Genomic DNA, 22485 nt, shown 5'->3' with positions numbered 1-22485 from the left:
TGGGTGCCCCCAGCTCCCAGGAGGACCCCAACACCCTGGGGTGTCCCCAACTCCCTGGGGTATCCCAGCACCCCGGGGTACCCCAGACCCCCAGAGGGACCCCAACACCCAGGGGTGCCCCCCAGACTCTCCAGGGAACCCCCACCACCCCGGGGTGTCCCCGACCCTCAGAGGGACCCCGACAGCCTGGGGTGCCCCAGGAGGACCCCAACACCCTGGGGTGCCCCTGAACCAAAGGGACCCCAACACCCCAGGGTACCCCAGACCCCCAGAGGGACCCCAACACCCAGGGGTGCCCCCAGTCCCCCCTGCAGCACCCCACACCCCGGGGGTGCCCCCAACCCTCAGACCCCAACACCCTGGGGCGCCCTAGGAGGACCCCAGCACCCTGGAGTGCCCCCAACCCTCAGCGGGACCCTGACACCCTGGGGTGTCCCAGGAGGACCCCAACACCCTGGGGTGCCCCCCAGACTCTCCAGGGAACCCCAACACCCTGGGATGCCCCTGACCCAAAGGGACCCCGACATGCTGGGGTGCCCCAGACCCCCAGAGGTACCCCGACACCCAGGGGTGCTCCCAGTCCCCCCTGCAGCACCCCACACCCTGGGTTGCCCCCAACGCTCAGCGGGACCCCGACACCCTGAGGTACTCCAGGAGGACCCCGACTCCCCCCCCCTCCCATCGAGCTGTGGCATCCCAGAGCGCAGAACACGCTGGGGGGGGTCACGTGTGTGCCCCCCAGTTTGGGGTGGGCTGGGAGCCACTGGGTTTTGGGGTGCTGCTGGCGGGGGGGGGTCAGCACTGGGAAGGGGAGGCCGGGGTGCCTCCAGGCTCTGCCCCCCACCCTGTCGCCCCCCCCAGGGGCCCCCCACCCTCAGCCAACACCCCTGGGAGGGGCTGGGGGGTGCAGGGGGTCCCGCTCCCCACCCCTGGGAGGACACAGGGGGCCGGGGAGGCGCAGGATGACCCTCGGCTGCCCCACACACGTGGGGCAGCCCCACAGCGGGGTGGGCAGGATCTCCCCGTGAGGATGAGGAAGACGAGGAGCTCTCGCTCAAGCGAGGAAGAGGAGGAAGCCCACGCAAACCCCGTTTATTGGGGAGCCGGGAGCCGCCTTCCGCCGGCGGCAAACCCCTTCCCGCGTCCCTCTCTGCTCCTCGCCGCGCTCCGAGCGGGACCGCCATGCTCCCACCCCCCCCCCCTCCCGCCACCATCCTCATCCTCACCGCCCCCCGCCCCGAGTCCTCTCTCACTGCCCCATCATGCAGGCCATCTTGCAGGCGACGGCGGAGATGAGCGCGGCCCCGCGCCCGCTGCCTTCCTCCGACTGGATGAAGGTGATGTCGCAGCCGGGTGTCAGCTGCCGGACCGTGGCGTGGAAGCGATCCTTGAAGCTGCCGGTGAGGGCGGGGGGGGAAAATGGGGGTCAAGGCTTGGGGGCTGGAGGAGGAGGAAGGGAAGCGTGGCGGGAGGAAGGCTCCGGCGGGATCCTCACCTGGGATGGAGCTTGTAGACGGAGCCGTCGACCCCGACGGTGATTTTGAGGGTGTCCTGGCTGCGGCTCTCCCGCATGCGGTTGATGACGCCGGCCAGGCCGGCCGAGCACATCTGGGCGGCGCGGGTGGAGACGCTCTCGCAGGCCATGCGCACGATGTCGCAGTCCGGCCCCGACGGCAGCAGCTCGAAGGCCGTCAGGATGTTGTAGATCTGCTTGCGGTCGCCCGAGTCGCTGCGGCGGGGAGAAGCGGGGGGGGAGCGTCAGGGTGGGGTGGGGGGAGAGCGGGTGGGGCAGCTGCAGGGGGCTGGTGGGGGGGTGACGGGACGTGGGGAGCCCGAGATGGGGCAGTTGGGGAGGCCTGGTGTGGGGTGATGGGACACAGGGAGCCTGATGTGGGACACCCTGGTGTGGGGTGACGGGACAGGGAACCCCGATATGGGGCACTCAGAGCCCACCGGGGTGGGGTGACGGGACAAGGCACCCCGATATGGGACACTTGGAGCCCACTGGGGTGGGGTGACAGGACAGGGCACCCCGATATGGGGCACTCGGAGCCTGCTGGTGTGGGGTGACGGGACAGGGCACCCCAATATGGGGCACTCAGAGCCCACTGGGGTGGGGTGATGGGACAGGGAACCCCGATATGTGGCACTCAGAACAGGTTGGTGTGGGGTGACGGGACGTGGGGACCCCAAGATGGCCCAGAGCCAGCCAGCGTGGGGTGATGGGACACTGGGAGCCTGATGTGGGACACCCTGGTGTGGGGTGACGGGACAGGGAACCCCGATATGGGGCACTCGGGGCCCACTGGGGTGGGGTGATGGGACAGGGGACCCCGATATGGGGCACTCAGAGCCCACCGGGGTGGGGTGATGGGACAGGGGACCCCGATATGGGACACTTGGAGCCCGTTGATGTGGGGTGACGGGGACACGGGGACCCCGAGATGGGCAAGAGCCGGCCAGCGTGGGGTGATGGGACACTGGGAGCCTGACGTGGGACACCCTGGTGTGGGGTGACGGGACAGGGAACCCCGATATGGGGCACTCGGAGCCCGCTGGGGTGGGGTGATGGGACAGGGGACCCCAATATGGGGCACTCGGAGCCCACTGGGGTGGGGTGATGGGACAGGGGACCCCAATATGGGGCACTCGGAGCCCACTGGAGTGGGGTGACGGGACGTGGGGACCCTGAGATGGGCCAGAGCCGGCCAGCGTGGGGTGATGGGACACTGGGAGCCTGACGTGGGACACCCAGGTGTGGGGTGATGGGACAGGGGACCCCAATATGAGGCACTCGGAGCCTGCTGGTGTGGGGTGATGGGACAGGGAACCCCGATATGTGGCACTCAGAACAGGTTGGTGTGGGGTGACGGGACGTGGGGACCCCAAGATGGCCCAGAGCCAGCCAGCGTGGGGTGATGGGACACTGGGAGCCTGATGTGGGACACCCTGGTGTGGGGTGACGGGACAGGACACCCCGATATGGGGCACTCGGAGCCCACTGGGGTGGGGTGATGGGACAGGGGACCCCGATATGGGGCAGCTGTAGAGGGCTGGGGTGGGACAATGGGACAGGGTACCCCAATATAGGGCACTCGGAGTCTGCTGGGGTGGGGTGACGGGACGTGGGGACCCCGAGATGGGCCAGAGCCGGCCAGCGTGGGGTGATGGGACACTGGGAGCCTGACGTGGGACACCCAGGTGTGGGGTGATGGGACAGGGGACCCCAATATGAGGCACTCGGAGCCCGCTGGTGTGGGGTGACGGGACAGGGGACCCCGATATGGGACACTCAGAGCCCACTGGGGTGATGGGACAGGGGACCCCGATATGGGACACTTGGAGCCCGTTGATGTGGGGTGACGGGGACACGGGGACCCCGAGATGGGCAAGAGCCGGCCAGCGTGGGGTGATGGGACACTGGGAGCCTGACGTGGGACACCCAGGTGTGGGGTGATGGGACAGGGGACCCCGATATGGGACGCTTGGAGCCCACTGGGGTGGGGTGACGGGACAGGGGACCCCGATATGGGACACTTGGAGCCCACGGGGGTGGAGTGATGGGACAGGGGACCCCGATATGGGACACTTGGAGCCCACTGGGGTGGGGTGATGGGACAGGGCACCCCGATATGGGGCATTCAGAGCCTGCTGGGGTGGGGTGACGGGAGAAGGGCCCCTGCCGCGGGACAGCCAGCTGCAGGGTGCCAGCAGGGACACCCCCACGCTCCCGGGCTGGTGGCGGGGGACAGCACAGAGGGCCGGTTTGGGGGTGCCGCCCCCCCCCAGCCCCGCACCTCTCGATCTGCGACACGAAGCGGGTCTCGAAGCTGCCGCGGGTCTTCAGCTTCTCGGAGGCCCGGCCGTTGAAGAGCAGGTTCTCGTCCACCAGCCGCAGCAGCACCAGCCGGACGATCTCCCCCAGGTACTTCCCCCCGATGATCTTCTCGTAGCTGGGGGGCGAGGCGGGGGGCCGTCAGAGGTAGGATTTTGAGGGGGGGGGGGTGGCACCCCGTCTTTCCTTCCCCCCCCTCTCCCTTGCCGGACGCAGCCCTGCGTGGGAGCACGGCGGCGCGGGCGAACGAAGGCCCCGTGTGATGAGCTGCCGCGGCCTCAGCTGAGCCCAGCGTGACGCAGGTGGGGGGAAGGGGACGTGGGGGGGGCCGGGGAGGGTGGGGACCCCCAGAGGAACTGGCTCTGCCCCATTCCTTACAGTTGCTGACCGGGGTTAAGTGAGGTCTCGTCCACCACGCGGTCGTACTCCAGGAGGAACTCGTCCAGCTCCCCCGAGGCGCCGAAGGCCCCCCACTCCGTGTTGACGCACATCCGCCCCTCGTCGCCCTCCACCAGCTCCACGTTCTGCATCTCCTCCATGTAGCAGGCGTTGCAGCCCGTCCCTGCCAGCGCGAGCCGGGGATGGCACCGGGTGAGGGGACGGGGACACGGCGCTGACCCCCCCCGACACCCCCATCCCACCGTGGGGGGCTGTGCTCGGGGCTGGGCGTCCCCATCCCGATGCGGAGCGGGAAGCTCGGCCCTCCGGATCCTTCCCCGCGGCGCCGGCCGGGTGCTTGGCCCCGGTGGGCGCTGGGTGGGGGTCCCCGGGGCTCGGGTGCCGAGCGCGGCCCGGTGTGCCGGAGGAGCTGGTAAACAGCCCGGCGCCGGCAGCGCGGTGTTTACCCAGGCCGAGGGGCCGGCGCGGAGAGCGCAGATGGCCGGGTGGTTGACGGCGCTGACGATAGCGTGGGTCTGGGGGGGTTGGGGGGGGGCTGCGGGGTTCAAACCCACCCCCGCCTCCCCGGCTCCCCGGCACCAGCCACCTTCACCGCGGCGGGGAGACGCCGGAGGCACCGGCAGCCCGGAGGAAGGCTGTCCCTCGGGGACATCGCCGTGCCGTGGGTCACCGCACCCAACGCAGGGATCACCCCCGTGTCCTCGGCGCGTCCCCCCCCAAAGGAGAAGACCCCGCTGGCAGCAGGGGGCTGCGGGAACGGGGTCCCCCCCCCCCAGCCGGCGCGCGTCCCTGCGGGCAGGGGCCGTCTTACCCACAATCATCCCAACCTCGCACCGGTGATCTTCGTAGTAGCAGGAGATCATCGTGGCCACCGTGTCGTTCACCATCGCCACCACGTCCATCTCGAAGTCCTGGCGAGGGAGAAGCGGCCGTCGGGGGTCTCGCCGGGGGGGGGGCGAGGGGTCCCCAAGGGTGGAACGACCTCTCGCAGGGACGCGTCGTGGGGGTGCCGGGGTCTCCCCGCCGCCGCGGCGCCGGCACGAGCCGTCCGCCCGTCTCACCCCTCGCCGTTTGATGGCGTCTCGCAGCAGCCCCACCACGTTGTTCCCTTCCGCGCCGGAGGCTTTGAAGCCCTTGGTCCAGTTCAGGAGGATGCCCTGGCACGAGGGGAAGAGCGGGAGGGGGCTGTGGGCGCAGCCGGGCCGTGGGGACCCCCCCTCCCCACCGAGTCCTCGTGCCGCCGCGCCGCCCCCTCACCTTGTCGATGTCCTCGTGCCGCACCGGGAAGGAGAAGGTGAAGCCCAGCGGCAGCTTTTTGTGCTTCATCTGGTGCTTGTCCAGGAAGTCGGAGATGCACTCGGAGATGTAGTCGAAGAGCTGCGAGAGAGGAGGGCGAGCCTTCGCCGGGGGCCGTCCCCCACCCTCCCGCCGCCAGCCACCGTCCCCACCGCGGGTCCCCCGCCAGCGCCAGGGACGAGGGTCGTGCCCGCCGGTGTCCCCGCGGAAAGCCGGCACGGCGCGTCCCTGCCCGGCGTGCCCCGCTCACCATCTCGGCCGTCCCCGTCATGGCGTCCTCCGGGATGGAGTACATCTGGTGCTTCGTCTTCACCTGCCACTGCCCTTCCTCCCCCTCGCCCACCTTCACCAGCATCACGCGGAAATTGGTGCCGCCGAGGTCCAGCGACAGGAAATCTCCGACCTCTGCAAAGCCGGGGGGGGGGGACACGCGGTGACCGGCGCGGGGCGGGGGTCTGGGCCTCCCGCTCCGAGGGGACGAGGCGACGCGGCACAGGAGCGGGCGCGATGCCCACCCAGCCCGGCAGCGCCGTACCTGAGCCCTCGGGGGTGGAGCGGACGTAGGTGGGCAGCATTTTGACGGAGGCTTCCTCGTGCGTCTCCAGCTTGAGCCCTCGGTCCATCTCCTTCTGCATCCGGTACATCACCTTCTTCAGGTCCTCCTCCCTCAGCCGGAACTCCGACAGGATCTGCTCCACCTGCGGCGGGACGGACGCCGTCAGCTGCCAGCGGGGACACGGGACGCGGGCGGCCTGAACTAGTAACTAGTGAACCGGTAACCAGTGGTGTCCCCCAGGGTCAGTACTGGGCCCAGCCTTGTTCAACTTCTTCATCAACGACCTGGATGAAGAGTTAGAGCGTACCCTCAGCCAGTTTGCTGATGGCACCAAACTGGGAGGAGCAGTGGACACCCCAGCAGGCTGTGCTGCCATCCAGCGAGACCTGGACAGGGTGGAGAGCTGGGCAGAGAGGAACCTGATGAGGTTCCACAAGGGCAAGGGCAGGGTCCTGCACCTGGGGAGGAACAACCCCAGGCACCAGGACAGGCTGGGGGAGCAGCTGGGGAGCAGCTCTGCGGAGAGGGACTGGGAGTGCTGGGGGACCACAGGGTGACCATGAGCCAGCAGCGTGCCCTGGGTGCCAAGAAGGCCGATGGGATCCTGGGGTGCATCCAGAGGAGTGTGGGCAGCAGGGCGAGGGAGGTTCTCCTCCCCCTCTGCTCTGCCCTGGGGAGGCCCCATCTGCAGTGCTGGGTCCAGTGCTGGGCTCCCCAGTTCCAGAAAGATGAGGAGCTACTGGAGAGAGTCCAGTGCAGGGCTGCGAGGATGAGGAGGGGACTGGAGCATCTCTGCTATGAGGAGAGGCTGAGGGAGCTGGGCTTGTTCAGCCTGGAGAAGAGAAGGCTGAGAGGGGACCTTAGAAATGCCTCTAAATATCTGCAGGGTGGAGGTCAGGAGGACGGGGCCAGACTCTTTCCAGTGGTGCCCAGCGACAGGACAAGGGGCAATGGGCACAAACTGAAGCAGAGGAAGCTCCAGCTGAACCCGAGGAAGAACTTCTTCCCTCTGAGGGTGCCGGAGCCCTGGCCCAGGCTGCCCAGGGAGGCTGTGGAGTCTCCTTCTCTGGAGATATTCCAGCCCCGCCTGGACGCGGTGCTGTGCCCCCTGCTCTGGGTGACCCTGCTTGGGCAGGGGGTTGGGCTGGGGGACCCCCAGAGGGCCCTGCCAACCCCCAGCATCCTGGGATTCTGTGAACTGCAATCAGTAACCCCAAGTTTCCTTCCCCTGGCCCTGGTTTCCCCACCGGCGCGCAGACACCCCGAAACACCTCATCCCTCTCTGCCACCCGGCCTCCAACCGAACGGACGCGCTGGCGAATCCGCAGGGCCGGTGCCAGCCGCTGCGCATCCCAGATCCTCTCCCGGCACAGCGGTCCCCGCGCCGCTGCCTTCAGCCGGATGATTTTCCACACGCTCCGACCGTTGCACTGAAGCCGGTGCCACCGTGGCAGGGCCTGGACCAGCGACCGGGGACGTCCCATCCCACCAAATCCCAGGGTCTCTGATTTTCCACACGCTCTGACTGTTGCAGTGAAGCCAGCACCGCCGTGGCAGGGCCTGGACCAGCACCAGGGTCGCCCCATCCCCCCAAATCCCGGGGTGTCTCCCAGCATGAAGCGCTTCCCGCGATGCCGTTTAGGAGCCCCACTGCGGACGCGGGACCCCTCTGTGTCCGTGACGAGGACGCCGCCTCCTCCCCGCTCCCGTGGGAGCCGGGAGCATCCCTCTCCCTGTATCCCGGCGGGAAGCGCAGGGACCATTTTCCGCCCACCAGACCGAGCGCGGACGGGGGGCCGGGGGCAGGCAGGGTATCAAGAGCATTATCGGGAGCTGCGCCCGTGCCTCGCTGCCAGGAGGAATCGCAGGGCCCACTCGAGGGGAGCGCCTGGCAGGCAGGCCCCGTGTTTACCCTTTACGTAGCAACCCCGGGCCGCGGCGCCGGCGCAGCCTCCATTAGCCGCGGCACGTAACCGGGGCAGGCAGCCGCGGGCTGTCAGATGGAGCCGGGGGAGCGCGAGCGCTCGCTGCTCGGCCAGATGTAGCCGGCTCATTAGTCACCGGGATCCGGGCAAGCTTCAAACGCTCCCGCTTGCACTTTTGCCGGCAGACGGATGTTTTCCTCGAGGCTGCTGCCTCTCCCCCACGTGTCTCGGGGCGGGGGGCTTGGTGAAAGGCTTTGGGATGGGGTTCGGATAATCCCGGCACGGGGAGAGCACCCGCAGCCCCGGCTCAGCCAAACCTGCGGCTGCTCGCCCCGACCCCCCCAGCGCGTCCTGATAAATCCCCCGGCCCCGAACACCGTCCCTCAGCCTGCGGCCCCCCGAGCGGAGCCTCATCCCAAATACCGCCCTGTCCCAAAGCTCTGCCCAGCGGCGCCGGCTGGGATCCCGGCACGCCGGCACCTCTCCAGCCGTCCGCCCCGGTGCCGACGCCCGGGGGGTCCACTAACCCCGAACCCCCGAGGTGCCGTCAGCCAAGATGCCGAGAGACGGGGCTGCAGCACGGAGGACGCTGCCGTGCCGGGGGACGCCGCCGGTCACCCCAACACGGGGCCGGGGCAGCCCAAGGCGGCACCACGGCGAGGTTTGCCGTGACCCTGAGGGTGGTCAGCCCAGGCCGGCTGGAAAAATCCTGCCAGGAAAAGCACAGGGCTGGACTCCACCACCCTGCCGGAGCCGGCAGCTGAAGGCACGCGGCGCTCCGCGGAGCAGAAGCCATCCCACAGCACCGCCCGGCACACCAACGCCGAATTTGCCGCGGCCGGAGGGTCTCCATCCCTGGGGGCTGACACCCGAGGATGGCAGTGCCACGTGCCACAACACATCCCCTCCCTTGCCTCCAAAACAACCGGTTTGGCTCTTCCCCGGCGGGATCTGTCTTCCCCGGCGGGATTTGGCTGTTCTCTGGTGGGATCTGGCTCCTCCTCGGCAGGATTCGGCTCTTCCTCAGCGGGATGTGGCTCCTCCTCGGTGGGATTTGGCTCTTCCCTGGTGGGATCTGGCTCCTCCTCAGTGGGATTTGGCTCTTCCTTGATGGGATTCGGCTCTTCCCCGGCGAGATCTGGCTCTTCCCCAGCAGGATTTGGCTCTTCCCCGGCGGGATTTGGCTGTTCTCTGGTGGGATCTGGCTCTTCCTCAGCGGGATTCGGCTCCTTCGCGGCAGGATTTGGTTCTTCTCCGGTGGGATTTGGCTCTTCCCGTGCAACCAAAACCAGCTCTTGGCTTCCCAAGGAAACAGTTTGCTCTGACGCATCTCGCACCGGGGACGGAGCTGGAAACCGTGCGGCCAAAAGCTGTGGTGGCCGGCGATGCTGACTCTGCCAGCCACGTGCTCCTGCCCCCAGCATGTGCCATGTCCCCTCCGTGTCCCCAGACATCCCAGCGGCACCGGGGAAGCGTCTCGCTGTCCTCACCCATGGCCCCGTGAGCTCAGTCCATCCGGGAGCGGGGACAGGAGCAGCTTTTCCCAACGGAGGTTTGGCCGGGGACAGCCAGGTGCCGTCCTCCTGGGCGCCTCGGTGACAGCGGTGACGACCAGCCGCGGCGGGCGATGGGCCCCGTCTCACCCCGGGGACGGCAGCCGCTGGGCTGGCAGCAAGATGCCAACGCCGGTGCCCGCATGGCAGGATCATCCCAGCTGGGCACCGCGCTCCCACAGACGCTCCCAGCTCCTTCCCAAGTCCTCGCCGGTGTGGGGAAGGGGCACGGCCTGTGCCACGCCGAGATCCGGTGCACCAAAACGCCGAGGTTTACGGCGCTGGGCCCCCTCCCCGGAGCGCGCCGGGGGGTGACCTCGGGGATGGGGACCCCCCGGGCACATCGGGGATGACCCCAGGCTGCTCAGCTTCGCTGCCAGAGCCGTCCTCCCCTCCCGGCTACCTCCGTCCCCATCAGGAACCTCGCCCGGCAGGAGCTGGCCGCAGCGACGCCTGGCACCCCGGCGAGGCTCCGCGCCGCTCCCCGCCCCCACCGGGTGCCCCCCACACCATCTCCCCTCCAGCTCCCCCGGGATCGCCCCGGCAGCGGCCTCACCTTCTCCTTCCTGCCGCTCTCCATCCTGGCTCGGTGATCCAGCATGGGGGCCGGCGTCGGGGCGGGCTGGGCTGCGGGCCGAGCCGGGCCCCCCTCGGCCCCCGGGCACCCCGCGGGTGCGAGCCCCCTTCCCCGGCCCGGCAGTCGTCCGGCCGCCGCTGGGCTGCTCCGTCCCTCGCTCCGCCGGGAGACGCTCCACTTTCGCCGCGTTATCTCATCCGACGCCCGGCGGCAGCCGCCTCCTCTCCAACACCTGCTCCGGGGGGGGTCCCCGAGCTCTCCCCCCGCGGCTCCGGCCCCTCAAGCAGAGGGGCAGGGAGCGGGGCCCGGCGCCCCGGCGCGCTCAGCCCTCTCGCCCCGCATCCTTCGCGCTGGGGGGTGACGGGTCGTGCCCCGCTGTCCTGGGAAATCGCTTCACCGGGGCACCGGGCGGTTTGCGAGGGGCGGCCAGCCCACCCCGGTGGGTTTCTACAGCCGGCGGGGAAGTCCCGGTGCAGCGGCGAGGCTCGGCCGCGACCCCTCCCCGCCGGGGGCCGCTGGCCCCGTCACGCCAAGCACCACACCCCGGGCCACCCGTGTCCCCGCGGCAGTTGTCATACCAACGGCTCGAGGGCCTGGCGGCGGTGGCAAGCACTCCACCGGACGGCTTAGCAACGCCGCGTGCTCCCATGGAGACCGCGCCGGGCCGCGCGGGCCGGCGATGACAAAGGTTACGGCGGCCCAGCGAGGGCGGCGGGCGATGGCGGGACCGACGCCGGGCGCCGCGTGGATCTGGGGGGACGGCGGCATGGCGGGGCCCACGGGGAAGGGGACAGCCCCGGTCACGCCAAGGCCTCCGGCGCCGGCCATGGCGGCACCGCTGGGACCCGGAGCTGGGGATGGGGGTGGCCCTGGGGGGGGGGTGGGGAGGTCGCGGGGTCACCCCGCAGCGCCTCAGGCCCACGCCGAGGCCTCAGGCCCTGCCCCAGCGCTGGGAACTCACCCCACGAAGGGGCCTCTCTGGGGGGGACATGGGGACACCCACAGCTCGTCACCCACCCCCGGGCAGGGCCCCGGCCCCACGCAGGGCCCGGCCCCACCGGACGAGGCCGCTCCCTCCGCCCGGGCCCACTGTGGCCCCAGCGCCTCTACTGCTCCCCCCTCCCGCGCAAAGCAAGCCGGGATAGAGCGCCCCCCAGCCCGCTGGAGGACTAGCGGCAGGAGCCCCGCCCCATGACGCCACGGCGGCGCTGATTGGTCGCGCAGCTCGGAGGCGGGTCCAGAGCGGCGGTGGGCGAGGCCGGAGGGTGAGGCAGGCGCTTATTGGTCTAGAGGCCGAGGAGGCGGGGCGCGGTTTGCGCTTGCGCGGGGCCGGCGAGGCCCCGTGGCAGTGCTCGCTGTCACTTCCGGCCGCCGCTGTTCTGCTTCCGGGTCGGGCTCGTTTCTCTGTGGCCGCCGCCTCCTCACAGTCAGGGCCGGAGCTACCGGTACCGCGGGCCGGGCCGGGCCGGGCCGGGCCGGGCCGGAAGGGGGATCGGGACGGGGAGCTGGGTTGTGCTGAGTGGGGACTGGGTTATACTGGGACGGGGCTGGGCTGGCTGAGGTGTACTGGGGCCGGGGCTGGGTTCTACTGGGATATACTGGGGCCGGGGCTGGGTTCTACTGGGATATACTGGGGCCGGGGCTGGGTTCTACTGGGATATACTGGGGCCGGGGCTGGGTTCTACTGGGATATACTGGGGCCGGGGCTGGGTTCTACTGGGGCCGGGGACTGAGTTAGGTGGTTTCTACTGGGGCCAGGGACAGGGTTATACTGGTTTCTACTGGGGCCGGGAACTGGTTTATACTGGTTTCTACAGGGGCCGGGAACTGGGTTATACTGGTTTCTACAGGGGCCGGGAACTGGGTTATACTGGTTTCTACAGGGGCCGGGGACTGGGTTATACTGGGTTCCACAGGGGCTGGGGACTGGGTTATACTGGGTTTTACGGGGACTGGGTTATACTGGGGCCGGGGACTGGGTTCTACTGGGTGATACTGTGTTTTACGGGGACTGGGTTCTGCTGGGTTATACTGGGTTTTACGGGGACTGGGTTCTGCTGGGTTATACTGGGTTTTACGGGGACTGGGTTATACTGGGTTTTACGGGGACTGGGTTCTACTGGGTTATACTGGGTTCCACGGGGACTGGGTTCTACTGGGTTATACTGGGTTCCACGGGGACTGGGTTATACTGGGTTATACTGGGTTCCACGGGGACTGGGTTATACTGGGTTATACTGGGTTCCACGGGGACTGGGTTATACTGGGTTATACTGGGTTCCACAGGGGCTGGGTTCTACTGGGCTGTACTGGGCCGGGGCTCTGCCTCAGCCCCGGCTGCTCCCGGCCAGGCCCGCGGGCGCCGCCGCCATGAGGCTCTACAGCCTGAGCGTGCTCTACAAGGACGAGCGCGCCGTGCGGCTGCTGAAAGCTGCCCACGACCTCGCCGCCTTCAGCTTCTTCCAGCGCTCCAGGTGGGTGCCGGCACCCCCAGCGCCGGGGGACCCCCCAGCGCCAGGGGACCCCCCTGTGCGGCGCAGCGAGGGGGTTCGGGGGGCGCAGGGAGCAGCCCTTCGCCCTCCGGCGCGGCATTGCTCGCCTCACGCCCCCGCCATCTTGCCGTTTCCATTCGGTCTCGTCTGAAACCTCTCCCAGCCTCCGCTCCGGGTATCCCAACGGCTTCGGGTGAGCCGGTTTAAACCGGAACGCCGACCCGCGCTGCGGGGCGTCCCGCTCCGAGCGCGCAGGGAGATGGCGGAGCACTTGGCAGCGGAGGGGAGCCCCCCAAACACCTCCCAAGGCCGTAAAACACCGAAACGGCTCATTTCCCGGCTCTGAAATAAAAAAAAACCCTTTAGGAAATATTAAAAAATTCTCCGTGCTGAGGTTTCCCGGCGCCTCGAGCCCGTTTGGTTCTGCAGCTCCGTTCCGAAGGGAAAATCCCGAGGGAAGAGCGTCCCAAAAAACCACTTTCTTAGCCAGATGGGTGAGGGGGGTGAGGGAGCTGTGCCCAGCGCTGCCGCCGCGTGCCCTCCGCGACGGGCGAGGCGAGCGCTGACAACCCCCGCCGCGCCCCGTTCGCCAAATCCTGCGAAAATTCCCGGCGTGGTTTTTGCCGTCGGCCCCGCGAGCCTCTGCCCCCGCAGCTGGCGGTTTCTCCGCTTTACAAAAAAAAAATAAAGAGAAAAGGGGCGTTTTGGGGAGGGCGGTGGCATTTGGGGCGCCGGCGCTCGTCGCCCGCGCTGCGTTTCTCTGGTGGTGACGCCCGCGCTGCGTCCCGGCGTGCTCGCAGGGGCTGCTGGCGCCTCGCTCGCGGGGTTTAGGGTGCGATTCGCCGAAGTTTGGGTCAAAAACGCTTCGCTTACGTTTTTGGAGGGTGCTGGGTTCGGGGTGAAGGCGCTTGCGGCGCCGGGCAGGAGGACGGCTGGGGGGCGGTTGGGCAAACCCCGCAGCCCGAGCTCCGAGAGCTTCCCTTCCCGCCGGAGCCGGGGGTTTGTGCCATCGCCGGCGTTAACCTGGCGTGCGCTGGGGACGGATTGAATTTGGGATTGGATTTGGATTTGGATTTTGGATTGAATTTTGGATTTGGATTTTGGATTGAATTTTGGATTTGGATTTTGGATTGAATTTTGGATTTGGATTTTGGATTGGATTTTGGATTTGGATTTTGGGTTTGATTTGGATTTTGGATGTTGGAATTTGGATTGGATGTTGGAATTTGGATGTTGGAATTTGGATGTTGGAATTTGGATGTTGGAATTTGGATGTTGGAATTTGGATGTTGGAATTTGGATGTTGGAATTTGGATGTTGGATTGGATGTTGGGATTTGGATGTTGGGATTTGGATGTTGGGATTTGGATGTTGGGATTTGGATGTTGGGATTTGATTTGGATTTGGATTTTGGATTTTGGATTTGGATTTTGGATTTGGATTCTGGCCTCTTGTCTTCTACTGCGGGGTGAGGAGGAGAAGCCCGGCAGCGCTCGAGCCTGGGCTCCGGAATGTTCTCCAGACGCGAGCCTGGCGTAAGGACGGTCCTCACTCCTGACCCAGGGCGGTGGGCCGAGCGTCCTCCCCGGGGTGACGGCTCCGGCAGGGACCGCAGCCCCTCGCTGCGTGAGCCGCTCATCGGCGCAGCTCCGTGCTCCGCCCGCGTTCCGTTTTCTGCCAGACCCCCAAAAACGGGCTTCGGCCCGGCGAGGCGAGACCCTGCCCGCGGCCGGGGGCGCGTGGGCGAAGTTGTCTGGGGGGTGGCCACGGCTCCGCGAGGCTCCTCGAGGGAAGCCCCCGGCGTGGGGGATTCAGCCCACCCCGAGCGCCGGCGGCTCTGCCCTGCGGTCACCGCGCCGGCGGCTCTCCGGGCTCTGCCGCGGCGACTCGAGCGGCGACGCTTTGCGTTGGCAGCGTGCAGGAGTTCATGACCTTCACCAGCCAGCTGATCGTGGAGCGCTCGGAGCGCGGCAGCAGAGCCTCCGTCAAGGAGCAAGGTGAGAGCGCGGCGCGGCCGACCGCCTTTCCGTCCTCGGCTCCGCGGTTAAACAGTCCGAGCTCGAAGCGGGGCCCGGCTGGGTCACGCTGACGGCGTGGGGTGGGCGAGGGTCTCCGGGAGGAAGAGGGACCGGCCAGGGCTTCGCCGCCCCCCTCGGACACGGGAATTGCGCCCGCCGCCCCGCGGCTTCCCCAGTTTGCCCCGTTCCCAGCCTGTACACCCCGAAACGCAGCCGTGCCGGCGCAGCCGCCTTCCCCCGTCCCTTGAGCGCTGCTGGGCTCCACACCCCGATCGCTGGCCCCATCTCCAGCCTCCCGAACCCCGAAACCGCCCAGGGTGCGGCCGCAGCCTCTTTAATGACGCTTCAGGACGGTGACGAGTTGGGTGTTTAATTAAAACGGGGCTGAGCGCTTCCCCCGCTGCTTTCCCTTTGGCTCTGGCAGTACCTGCCGCTCCGGAAAGGCCGCGTCGTGTCCCGCGCCGCGCGGCCGGGCTGCGGCAACGCCATCCGGGGCCGGTTTCGATCCTCTCTCGCGCCCTTCCCGCGAATGAAATCCTAATTCCTAATGAAATTGCGTGAAATGAAACCTTTGGTGGGATCCGTGGGTCGTGGGAGGGCTGCCGGAGGCGGCGGGCGCTGGGGGGGGTTCTGGCCCTCCCCGCCGTCAGTTCTCTCCCCCAGAGTACCTCTGCCACGTCTACGTCCGGAGCGACGGGCTGGCCGGCGTGGTGATCGCCGATAACGAGTACCCGCAGCGCGTTGGCTTCACCTTGCTGGACAAGGTGAGCGCGCCGGGCGGGAGCGGCGCTGGAGGCCACGGGTTGCTCCTCCGCATCTCCCGCTCGCGACACGGGAACGACCCCGCGGCTCGTGAGCTGCGGCGGCGGAGCTGAGCCGAGCGGGATCCTGAGCTCCCGAGCCGTTGCCTGCCCGGACGTCGCCCTCGCTCTGCCGCCGGCGCGGGCGCTGGCCTCGCAAACACCCCCGTCCTCCCTCCCCGCCTCGGGTTTTGGGTGGGAAGAGCGGGTGCGGCGGCGGCGCCGGAGAGCGGTGATTGCGGGTCTGGCTGCCCCGGGCTTGGGGTCAGCACCGCGCTGAGGGTCGGTCGCCGAGGACGCTGCTTTCTGCCTCTTCTCTGCTTATTCAAAAGGGAGCAGAGAGGAGGAGGAAAAAAAAAATCTCCTTTTTCGAGGAGAAAAATCCCTCCTTGCCAGGCGCGGCGGGCGGAACCGGCGGGCAGTAACCGCCCGCTTCCTGGCACACAGGTGCTGGATGAGTTCTCCAGGCAGGTCAGCAAGATGGACTGGCCTTCGGGCTCGCCGGCGACCATCGGCTACGCGGCCTTGGACGGCTACCTCAGCAAATACCAGGTGCGGCCGCCCCGGCTCCCGCGCCGAGGCTGGGGACGCTCCCCGGCGCTGCGGGGCCGTGGCCCGGGGGACGCCGACGTCCCTGCGGCGCCGGTGCCGACGCCGTGGTGTTTTTCTCCAAGAACCCCCGCGATGCCGACCCGATGACCAGAGTGCAGGCGGAGCTGGACGAGACCAAAATCATCCTGGTGAGGAGGACGCCGGGGCCAGGCCGCGGCGCTGGCACCTCTGCTCGGGGCCGGGGAGCCGGGGGGGCCGTCCGGCTTTCCCCGTTCCCCGGAGACGTTCCTGGAGCTGCGGGGGCTTCCCCATCCCTCCGGGCTCCGCCGGGCTCTCGCCTCCCTCCGCTTCCCCTCGCTCAATCCACTGTCCCTTCGCTGCCCAGCGCCGCGGCCTCGCTTGGCTTCGGCTCTCAGCGGCCGGCGCTACGGGCTCTCCTCGTCCCGCTCGCTGCCGCCTGCCCGGCTTTACCAGGGCTGAGATCGCTCCTGGGGTGGCCGAGGCTCGTCCCCGGCTGGGGACGCGGTGGCACCTCCGTCTTCTGCTCGGTGCCAGGGAGGGCCCGGGGTGCCGGGGCTCAGCGCCGGTTTCTTTGGGCAGCACAACACCATGGAGTCGCTCCTGGAGCGCGGGGAGAAGCTGGACGACTTGGTCTCCAAATCGGAGGTGCTGGGGGCGCAGTCCAAAGCCTTCTACAAAACCGTGAGTGCCGGGAGCGCGTGTCATCCCCCTGCTGTCCCCGCGGACCCCGGGGTGGGCTGGGGACGGGCAGGGGGGGTGGGCGCCCGGCCAGGGTCGCCGTCCGCCGGCCTGGAGGGAGCTGGGCTGCCCAAACCCCGGCTGCGGAGCTCGGCCGCTCGCCTGGTGGACGGTGACGCCGATCCCGGCGGCGGCGGTTCGCGGTACGGGGGTCGGGGCGAGCCGCGAGGGCTGGGCTCACGGCGCGAGGACGGCCGTGCCGCTGAGCCCGCCGTCCCGGCGCCTTTTCCTTCTCTTCCCAGGCCCGAAAGCAGAATTCCTGCTGCGAAATCATGTGACGCCTTCGCTCCCCTCCGCGCCCGGACCCGGGGCTGTGCCGCGCCGGCCGGGGTCCCGTGTCCTCGGCGCCGTGGCCTTACGTGACTTATTTTTTTTTTCCCCATCTCGAGGGGCTGCCGGTGTCGGGCTGGCGCCCTGCGGGGCGGGGGGAACGCCCGAGACCCCTCGCTTTTCCCGAGGGTGGCTTGGACCACTCGCCTTCGCGCCGGTGCCGCTGCCCAGCGCCGCGGCCTCGCGGGGCAGCCGGGGGGTCTGGGGGGGTCTGTGCCGTGTCTGTGTCCTCGGGGTGAGCCCGGGGGGTGGGAGCGGGCTGGGAGGGAAGGAGCGGCCCGGTTAGCGCCCGGCACTGGTGAACTGGGAGACCCAGTTGGTCCCAGCACTGGTCCCTGTGCCCGGGGCAGGAGCAGGGCCGATGGGGTGCCGGGGAGGGGGTCACCTCTGGGCCCCTTCCCTCGCTTGGGTGCTGGGTGGGGGAAGGAGCCGGGCTGGGACTGGGGGTCTTGGGGGGGGGGAAACAGGACCCGGGGGGTGCTCGGAGCCCCCTCCCCTGCGCCCATCGGCCTGGAGCAGCCCTCGCTGCCTCCTCTTCCTCCGCCGTCAGCAGGGAGGAAGCTTTCGCTGGAGCCCGCGCCGCCGGCCGGGGATAAAAGTTGGCTTTGGACGGTCAGCCCAGCTCCGAATTTCTTTGCGGCGTCTCCGGGTGGGAAGGGGACCCCCACCCCCCCCTGCCCCCCCCAGCCTGCTCCCTCCAGCCAGTTGGGTTTTCTGGGGAGGTTTTTATGGGGGTTTTTTGTGGTTTTTTGTTTGGTGTTTTTTTTGTTTGATTTTTTTTTGTTTTGTTTTGGTTTTTTTTTGTTTTGTTTTTTTTTGTTTTTGTTGTTTTTTTTTTGTTTTGTTTTTGGTTTTTTTGGGGGTTTTTTTGTTTTTGTTTTTTATTTTTGTTTTGTTTTATTTCGGTCAGTTATTTTTCCTCATAATTTATTTGCGGTTTTCCCGAGACAAAAACGAAATCAGAGTCATCTTTAACACTTACAAGGCTCAGAAAGAAAAGACGAAGGGCTGAGGAGGGGGGGGGGGGGGCGGAGGGGGGGGAGACGCCGGGGGTTGGGGTGGGGGGGAGGAGATGGCAAAAGAATTGAGAGAAAAAAAGGGGAAAAAGAGAGAAAAACGTGGCCACGATCCACCAGCATTCAGGGGACAGCAACAGCTCAGCTCAGCTCCTCGACAGACAGCGTTAGCGCCCGAGGGTTGCTCCCGCGCGCGGGGCATGCAGGGAGGAGGAGGAGGAGGAGGAGGAGGATTGAAACGGGGAAAAAAAAAAAAACCAACCCAAAAAATATATATATATATATATCCCCCCGGCCCTCCCGCCCTGCACCCCCCCCCCAGCCACAGAGGGACCCCAGCGAGACGCGGCGACGGAGCACGGGGACACCCCGGGGAGCTGGGGGGCGATGGGGCGATGGGGTGTCCCCCCTCCCCGTGCTGGGCGGGGGGCCCCCCCGTGCCCCCTAAGAGACCCCTTCTCTTAGTCTAAAGTGCTTTCGATGCTGGATCACCCCCCGTTCCCCCTGCCCCGACCCCCACAGCCCCCCTGCCGCGGGGAAACGGGGTGCTGGGTGCCCAGGTTGGGGACAGGGGGGTGCCCGCTGCGGGGGGGGGGACGGGGACCCTCCCAAAGCCACCCACCGTGCCCCCCCACCCCGGCATCACCCTCGGCCCCTACGGCCATCGCTCCGGGGGCAGCACCAGGCTTTGGGGGGGGGGGGGGGGTCTGTATATGTGTCCCCCCCTCGCTTAGCGCCCGGCAGCCCCCCAGCCGGGGACCCCCCGGGGGAATTCAAAAATAAAGAGCTCTCTCTATGTACAGGGACCGGGGAGGGCAGGGGCGAAAGCGGGGTCCAGAGAGCGAACATCCACCACGAGCGCGACGCCACAAGCACAGCCGGGGAGGGGGGGCTGACCCCCCAGCCGCCCCCCGCCCGCCGGGACCCCCCTTCCCCAGGGCAGAGAGAGGGGGTCTGGCCGCGGGGGGGGCCCCCCCAGCCCCCCCGCCTGCGTCCGAGCGGCTGGGTGGGTGTTGGGTGCGTGGTCGGGCGGGGTTTGGAGTTTCTTCCCCCCCCCCCCCCCATTTTGTTTTATTTTTTGCCTTCTTTTTATGTCGTCTTGGCTTTTTTTTTTTTGCTTTTTTTTGTCTTTTTGTTTTCTGCAAACACAGGCACTGGAGTGGGGGAGGAGCAGGGGCTGGGGGGGGGCTGGGGGTCGGGGTGGGGGGGGACAGGCATGCGGACACGCGTGCTTCGAAGCCGCAGCTCCGGCTGCCGCCTCGGCTCCCATCGCCGTCTCCGTCGCGCCGGAACCGGGACAGCTCTGCGGGGTCGGGGGCACCCCCCACAGCGGGTCAGCACCCAGCACCCCGCAGCCCACCCCTGCAGCCCCCCAACGCCCCCCTCACCGTCACTGGAGCGGGGCGACGGGCGCTCCCGAGCCGTGGAAGTGGACGTTCTGCCACTTGCCGTCGCGGCGGTGCCAGACGCGCGTCTCCTCGGACTGGCTGGTGCGGGGCCGGCCCTGGGCGTCCAGGTACTGGGTGAGGCGGATGTAGGCGATGCAGGCCGCGTCCTCGCCGATGACGTGCACGTGCGGGTTCAGGATGGTCGTGTGGATCGGCTTGTTGTTCTTGGAGAGCACTGCGGGGCCGGGGCGGGCGTCAGGGGACGGGGGATGGAGAGGGGACAGGGGATGGGCAGGGAACAGGGGACAGGCAGGGGACAGGCAGGGGACACGGGACCGGCAGGGGACAGGGGATGGAGGGGATGGGCAGCACACGGGCAGGGGATGGAGAGGGGACAGGGGATGGGCAGGGGGACGGGCAGGGGACAGGGAATGGGCAAGGGGATGGAGAGGGGGACGGGCAGAAGGACAGGCAGGGGACAGTCAGGGGACAGGGTAGGGGATGGGCAGGGAACAGATAGGACGGGCAGGGGATGGGCAGGGGTTGGAGAGGGGGATGGGCAGAAGGACAGGCAGGGGATGGGCAGGGGACAGGGAATGGGCAGGGGATGCAGAAGGGGGTGGGCAGAAGGACAGGCAGGGGACAGGTAAGGGATGGGCAGGGGACAGATAGGACGGGCAGGGGATGGGCAGGGGATGGAGAGGGGGATGGGCAGAAGGACAGGCAGGGGACAGATAGGGGACAGGGCAGGGGATGGGCAGGGGACAGGGAATGGGCAGGGGATGCAGAGGGGGGGTGGGCAGAAGGACAGGCAGGGGACAGGTAGGGAACAGGCAGGTGACAGGACAGGGGAATGGGTAGAGGGCTGGGCAAGGGGACAGGGCAGGGGGACGGGCAGGGGACAGGGAATGGGCAGGGGATGGAGAGGGGACGGGCAGAAGGACAGGCAGGGGACAGGGCAGGGGAATGGGTAGAGGGATGGGCAAGGGGACAGGGCAAGGTGACAGGGGAACAGACAGGGGACGGGGAATGGGCAGGGGACAGGCAGGGGATGGGCAGGGGGACAGGCAGGGGATGGGCAGGGGTGGCGAGACAGGACAGGCAGGGAGGGTGCAGGCAGGACAGGCAGACAGGCAGCAGTGGGTGGACGGACACACAGGCAGGGGCCGGGCAGGACGGATGGACAGAGGGACACGCAGGGGCCAGGACGCTTGGACGGACAGATGGACAGGCAGAGGAAGGGCAGGGGCCAGAGGACCTGCCCGGCAGGCGGGCGGGGGGACAGGCAGGGACAGGCAGGGACAGGCAGGGCAAACGGGCAGGGGGCAGACGGGGTGGGCAGGCAGGACAGAGGGACGGGCAAGGACAGAGGGACGGGCAGAGAGATGGGCAGGATGGATGGGGCTGGGCAGGGCGAGGCCAGGCAGGGTGCGGGCAGGGTGCCCAGGGTGCAGGCAGGGTGGACAGGGTGTGGACAGGATGCAGGCAGGGCACAGGCAGGGTACGGGCAGGGTGCCCAGGGCGCAGGCAGGGTGCCCAGGGTGCGGGCAGGGCACAGGCAGGGTGCGGGCAGGGTGCCCAGGGCGCAGGCAGGGTGCGGGCAGGGTGCCCAGGGCGCAGGCAGGGCCGGGCGGGGCACTCACGGTTCTCGAAGTAGAAGCGGTGGAAGTCCATGCCCTCCACCAGGTTGCCCAGGGCCTCGGGCTCGAAGGAGGTCAGCCCCGGGTCGCAGATCTTCCTGCAAGGCAGCGGCTGAGCCCCGGCCCCGCCCACCCCACCCGCCCAGGCCCCGCCCGGCCCGCCCGGCCCGGCCCCGCCCCCCCACCCCGCCCCCCCCACCCCGCCCCGCCGGCCCCGCCCCGCTCACGCGTAGGCCTCGAAGTCGCCGTTGTTGACGGCCTCGATGAGCTGCTCCGTGATCTTGATGATCTCCTGCTTGCGGGCTGGGGGGGGCGGCCAGCGTCAGCGCCCCGGCCCCGGCCCCGGCCCCTGGCCCCATCCTCATCCCCGGCCCCGGCCCCATTCCCGTCCCTGTCTCCATCCCCATCCCTGTCCCCAACCCCATCCCTGTCCCCAACCCGGTCCCCATCCCTGTCCCCATCCCAGTCCCGGTTTTCATCCCTGTCCCCATCCCCGTCCCTGTCCCCATCCCAGTTCCCATCCCCATCCCTGTCCCCATCCTCATCCCCGTCCTGGTCCTCATCCCTGTCCCCATCCCTGTCCTCATCCCAATTCCCATCCCTGTCCCTGTCCCCATCCCCATCCCTGTCCCTATCCCCGTTCCTGTCCCCATCCCCCTCCCCATCCCTGTCCCCATCCCTGTCCCCAACACCATCCCTGTCCCCATCCCTGTCCCCATCCCTGTCCCCATCCCGATTCCCAGTGCCCCTCCCTGTCCCAGTCCCCTCCCTGTCCCCGTGCCGGGGTCCCCTGGGATGGAGGGATGGGGGGGGGGGACACACACACTGGGTGGGAGAGGTGACAGCCACATGTCGTGAGGGTGGGGGATGGGCTCTGGGGCCGTGGGGAAGGGACACGCTGGGGGGGCGGGGACAGACGGACAGACCCTGGGGACAGACGCAGGGACCTCCAGGGCCCCCCCGCTCCGCCACACCAGTACGCGCACCCCCACGGCCCGGGGGTCCTGGGCCCTCCCAGCGTGTCCCAGTGCTGCCCAGTGCATCCCAATACATCCAGTTCCACACCAGTGTTTCCCAGTGCCATTCCAGTGCCTCCCAGTACCATCCCAGTGTATTACAACAGATCCCAGTTCAACGCAGGTGCATCGCAACCCGTCCCAGTGTGACCCTGTTGCGTCCCAGTGTGTGCCACCGCTTCCCAGTGCCGCTCCAGTGTACTCCAGTACATCCCAGTGCATTCCAATATGCCCCAGTTCCATCCCAGTGCAATCCTACTGCATCCCAGTGACACCCCAGTACACTCCAGTACGTTGCACTACATACCAGTCACACCCCGGAGTGTTCCAGTA

The 22485-nt window shown here is 68.2% G+C and overlaps 3 protein-coding genes across 4 annotated transcripts in view; 1 reads left to right on the top strand and 2 right to left on the bottom strand.

The window, feature by feature from the left end:
- Positions 1–1237: 1237 nt before the first annotated feature.
- On the bottom strand, positions 1238–10249 carry GCK (glucokinase). Its single transcript, XM_075444536.1, has 10 exons — positions 10121–10249; positions 6066–6228; positions 5781–5935; positions 5492–5611; positions 5296–5391; positions 5046–5145; positions 4214–4397; positions 3798–3953; positions 1496–1729; positions 1238–1394 (listed from the first exon to the last, which is right to left on the bottom strand). The coding sequence occupies exons 1-10, from the start codon at positions 10163–10165 to the stop codon at positions 1250–1252; spliced, it is 1398 nt and encodes a 465-aa protein (XP_075300651.1). The 5' UTR covers positions 10166–10249; the 3' UTR covers positions 1238–1249.
- Positions 10250–11067: 818 nt separating this feature from the next.
- Positions 11068–17948, top strand: YKT6 (YKT6 vesicular SNARE protein). 2 transcript variants are annotated; one of them, XM_075444538.1, is made up of 8 exons: positions 11068–11586; positions 12428–12615; positions 14548–14630; positions 15315–15415; positions 15899–16003; positions 16126–16191; positions 16604–16705; positions 17005–17948. In XM_075444538.1, the coding sequence occupies exons 2-8, from the start codon at positions 12512–12514 to the stop codon at positions 17038–17040; spliced, it is 597 nt and encodes a 198-aa protein (XP_075300653.1). In that variant the 5' UTR covers positions 11068–11586; positions 12428–12511; the 3' UTR covers positions 17041–17948. The 2 variants fall into 2 exon arrangements, with proteins under 2 accessions (XP_075300653.1, XP_075300652.1); XM_075444537.1 differs by having other exon boundaries at positions 11070–11586; positions 12493–12615; positions 17005–17946.
- A 1202-nt stretch (positions 17949–19150) lies between these two features.
- CAMK2B (calcium/calmodulin dependent protein kinase II beta) overlaps positions 19151–22485 on the bottom strand; it is a 10340-nt gene continuing 7005 nt past the window's right edge. Inside the window, exons 4-7 of the mRNA XM_075444550.1 lie at positions 21364–21454; positions 21140–21234; positions 19497–19731; positions 19151–19411 (exon numbers count right to left, since the gene is read on the bottom strand). Of these exons, the coding sequence (XP_075300665.1) occupies positions 19499–19731; positions 21140–21234; positions 21364–21454 (419 nt within the window). The 3' untranslated portion in view covers positions 19151–19411; positions 19497–19498. The remainder of the gene's footprint in view (positions 19412–19496; positions 19732–21139; positions 21235–21363; positions 21455–22485) is intronic.

The sequence above is a fragment of the Opisthocomus hoazin genome, chromosome 28, assembly GCF_030867145.1.
Source record: "Opisthocomus hoazin isolate bOpiHoa1 chromosome 28, bOpiHoa1.hap1, whole genome shotgun sequence".
NCBI lineage: Eukaryota > Metazoa > Chordata > Aves > Opisthocomiformes > Opisthocomidae > Opisthocomus > Opisthocomus hoazin.
Note: the sequence above shows the minus strand (reverse complement) of the source record. Positions and strands in the feature narration are given on the sequence as shown.

What these genes read in the sequence shown, in the direction of transcription:
- YKT6 (XM_075444538.1), top strand. Translation starts at nt 12,512, where the DNA reads ATGAGGCTCTACAGCCTGAGCGTGCTCTACAAGGACGAGCGCGCCGTG. An exon ending in AGCTTCTTCCAGCGCTCCAG is followed by an intron (nt 12,616 to 14,547) that starts GTGGGTGCCGGC and finishes TTGCGTTGGCAG; the next exon opens with CGTGCAGGAGTTCATGACCT. An exon ending in AGCCTCCGTCAAGGAGCAAG is followed by an intron (nt 14,631 to 15,314) that starts GTGAGAGCGCGG and finishes TCTCTCCCCCAG; the next exon opens with AGTACCTCTGCCACGTCTAC.
- GCK (XM_075444536.1), bottom strand. Translation starts at nt 10,165, where the DNA reads ATGCTGGATCACCGAGCCAGGATGGAGAGCGGCAGGAAGGAGAAG. An exon ending in AGAGCGGCAGGAAGGAGAAG is followed by an intron (nt 6,229 to 10,120) that starts GTGAGGCCGCTG and finishes GTCCCGCCGCAG; the next exon opens with GTGGAGCAGATCCTGTCGGA. An exon ending in CTTAACCCCGGTCAGCAACT is followed by an intron (nt 3,954 to 4,213) that starts GTAAGGAATGGG and finishes CTCGCCCCCCAG; the next exon opens with CTACGAGAAGATCATCGGGG.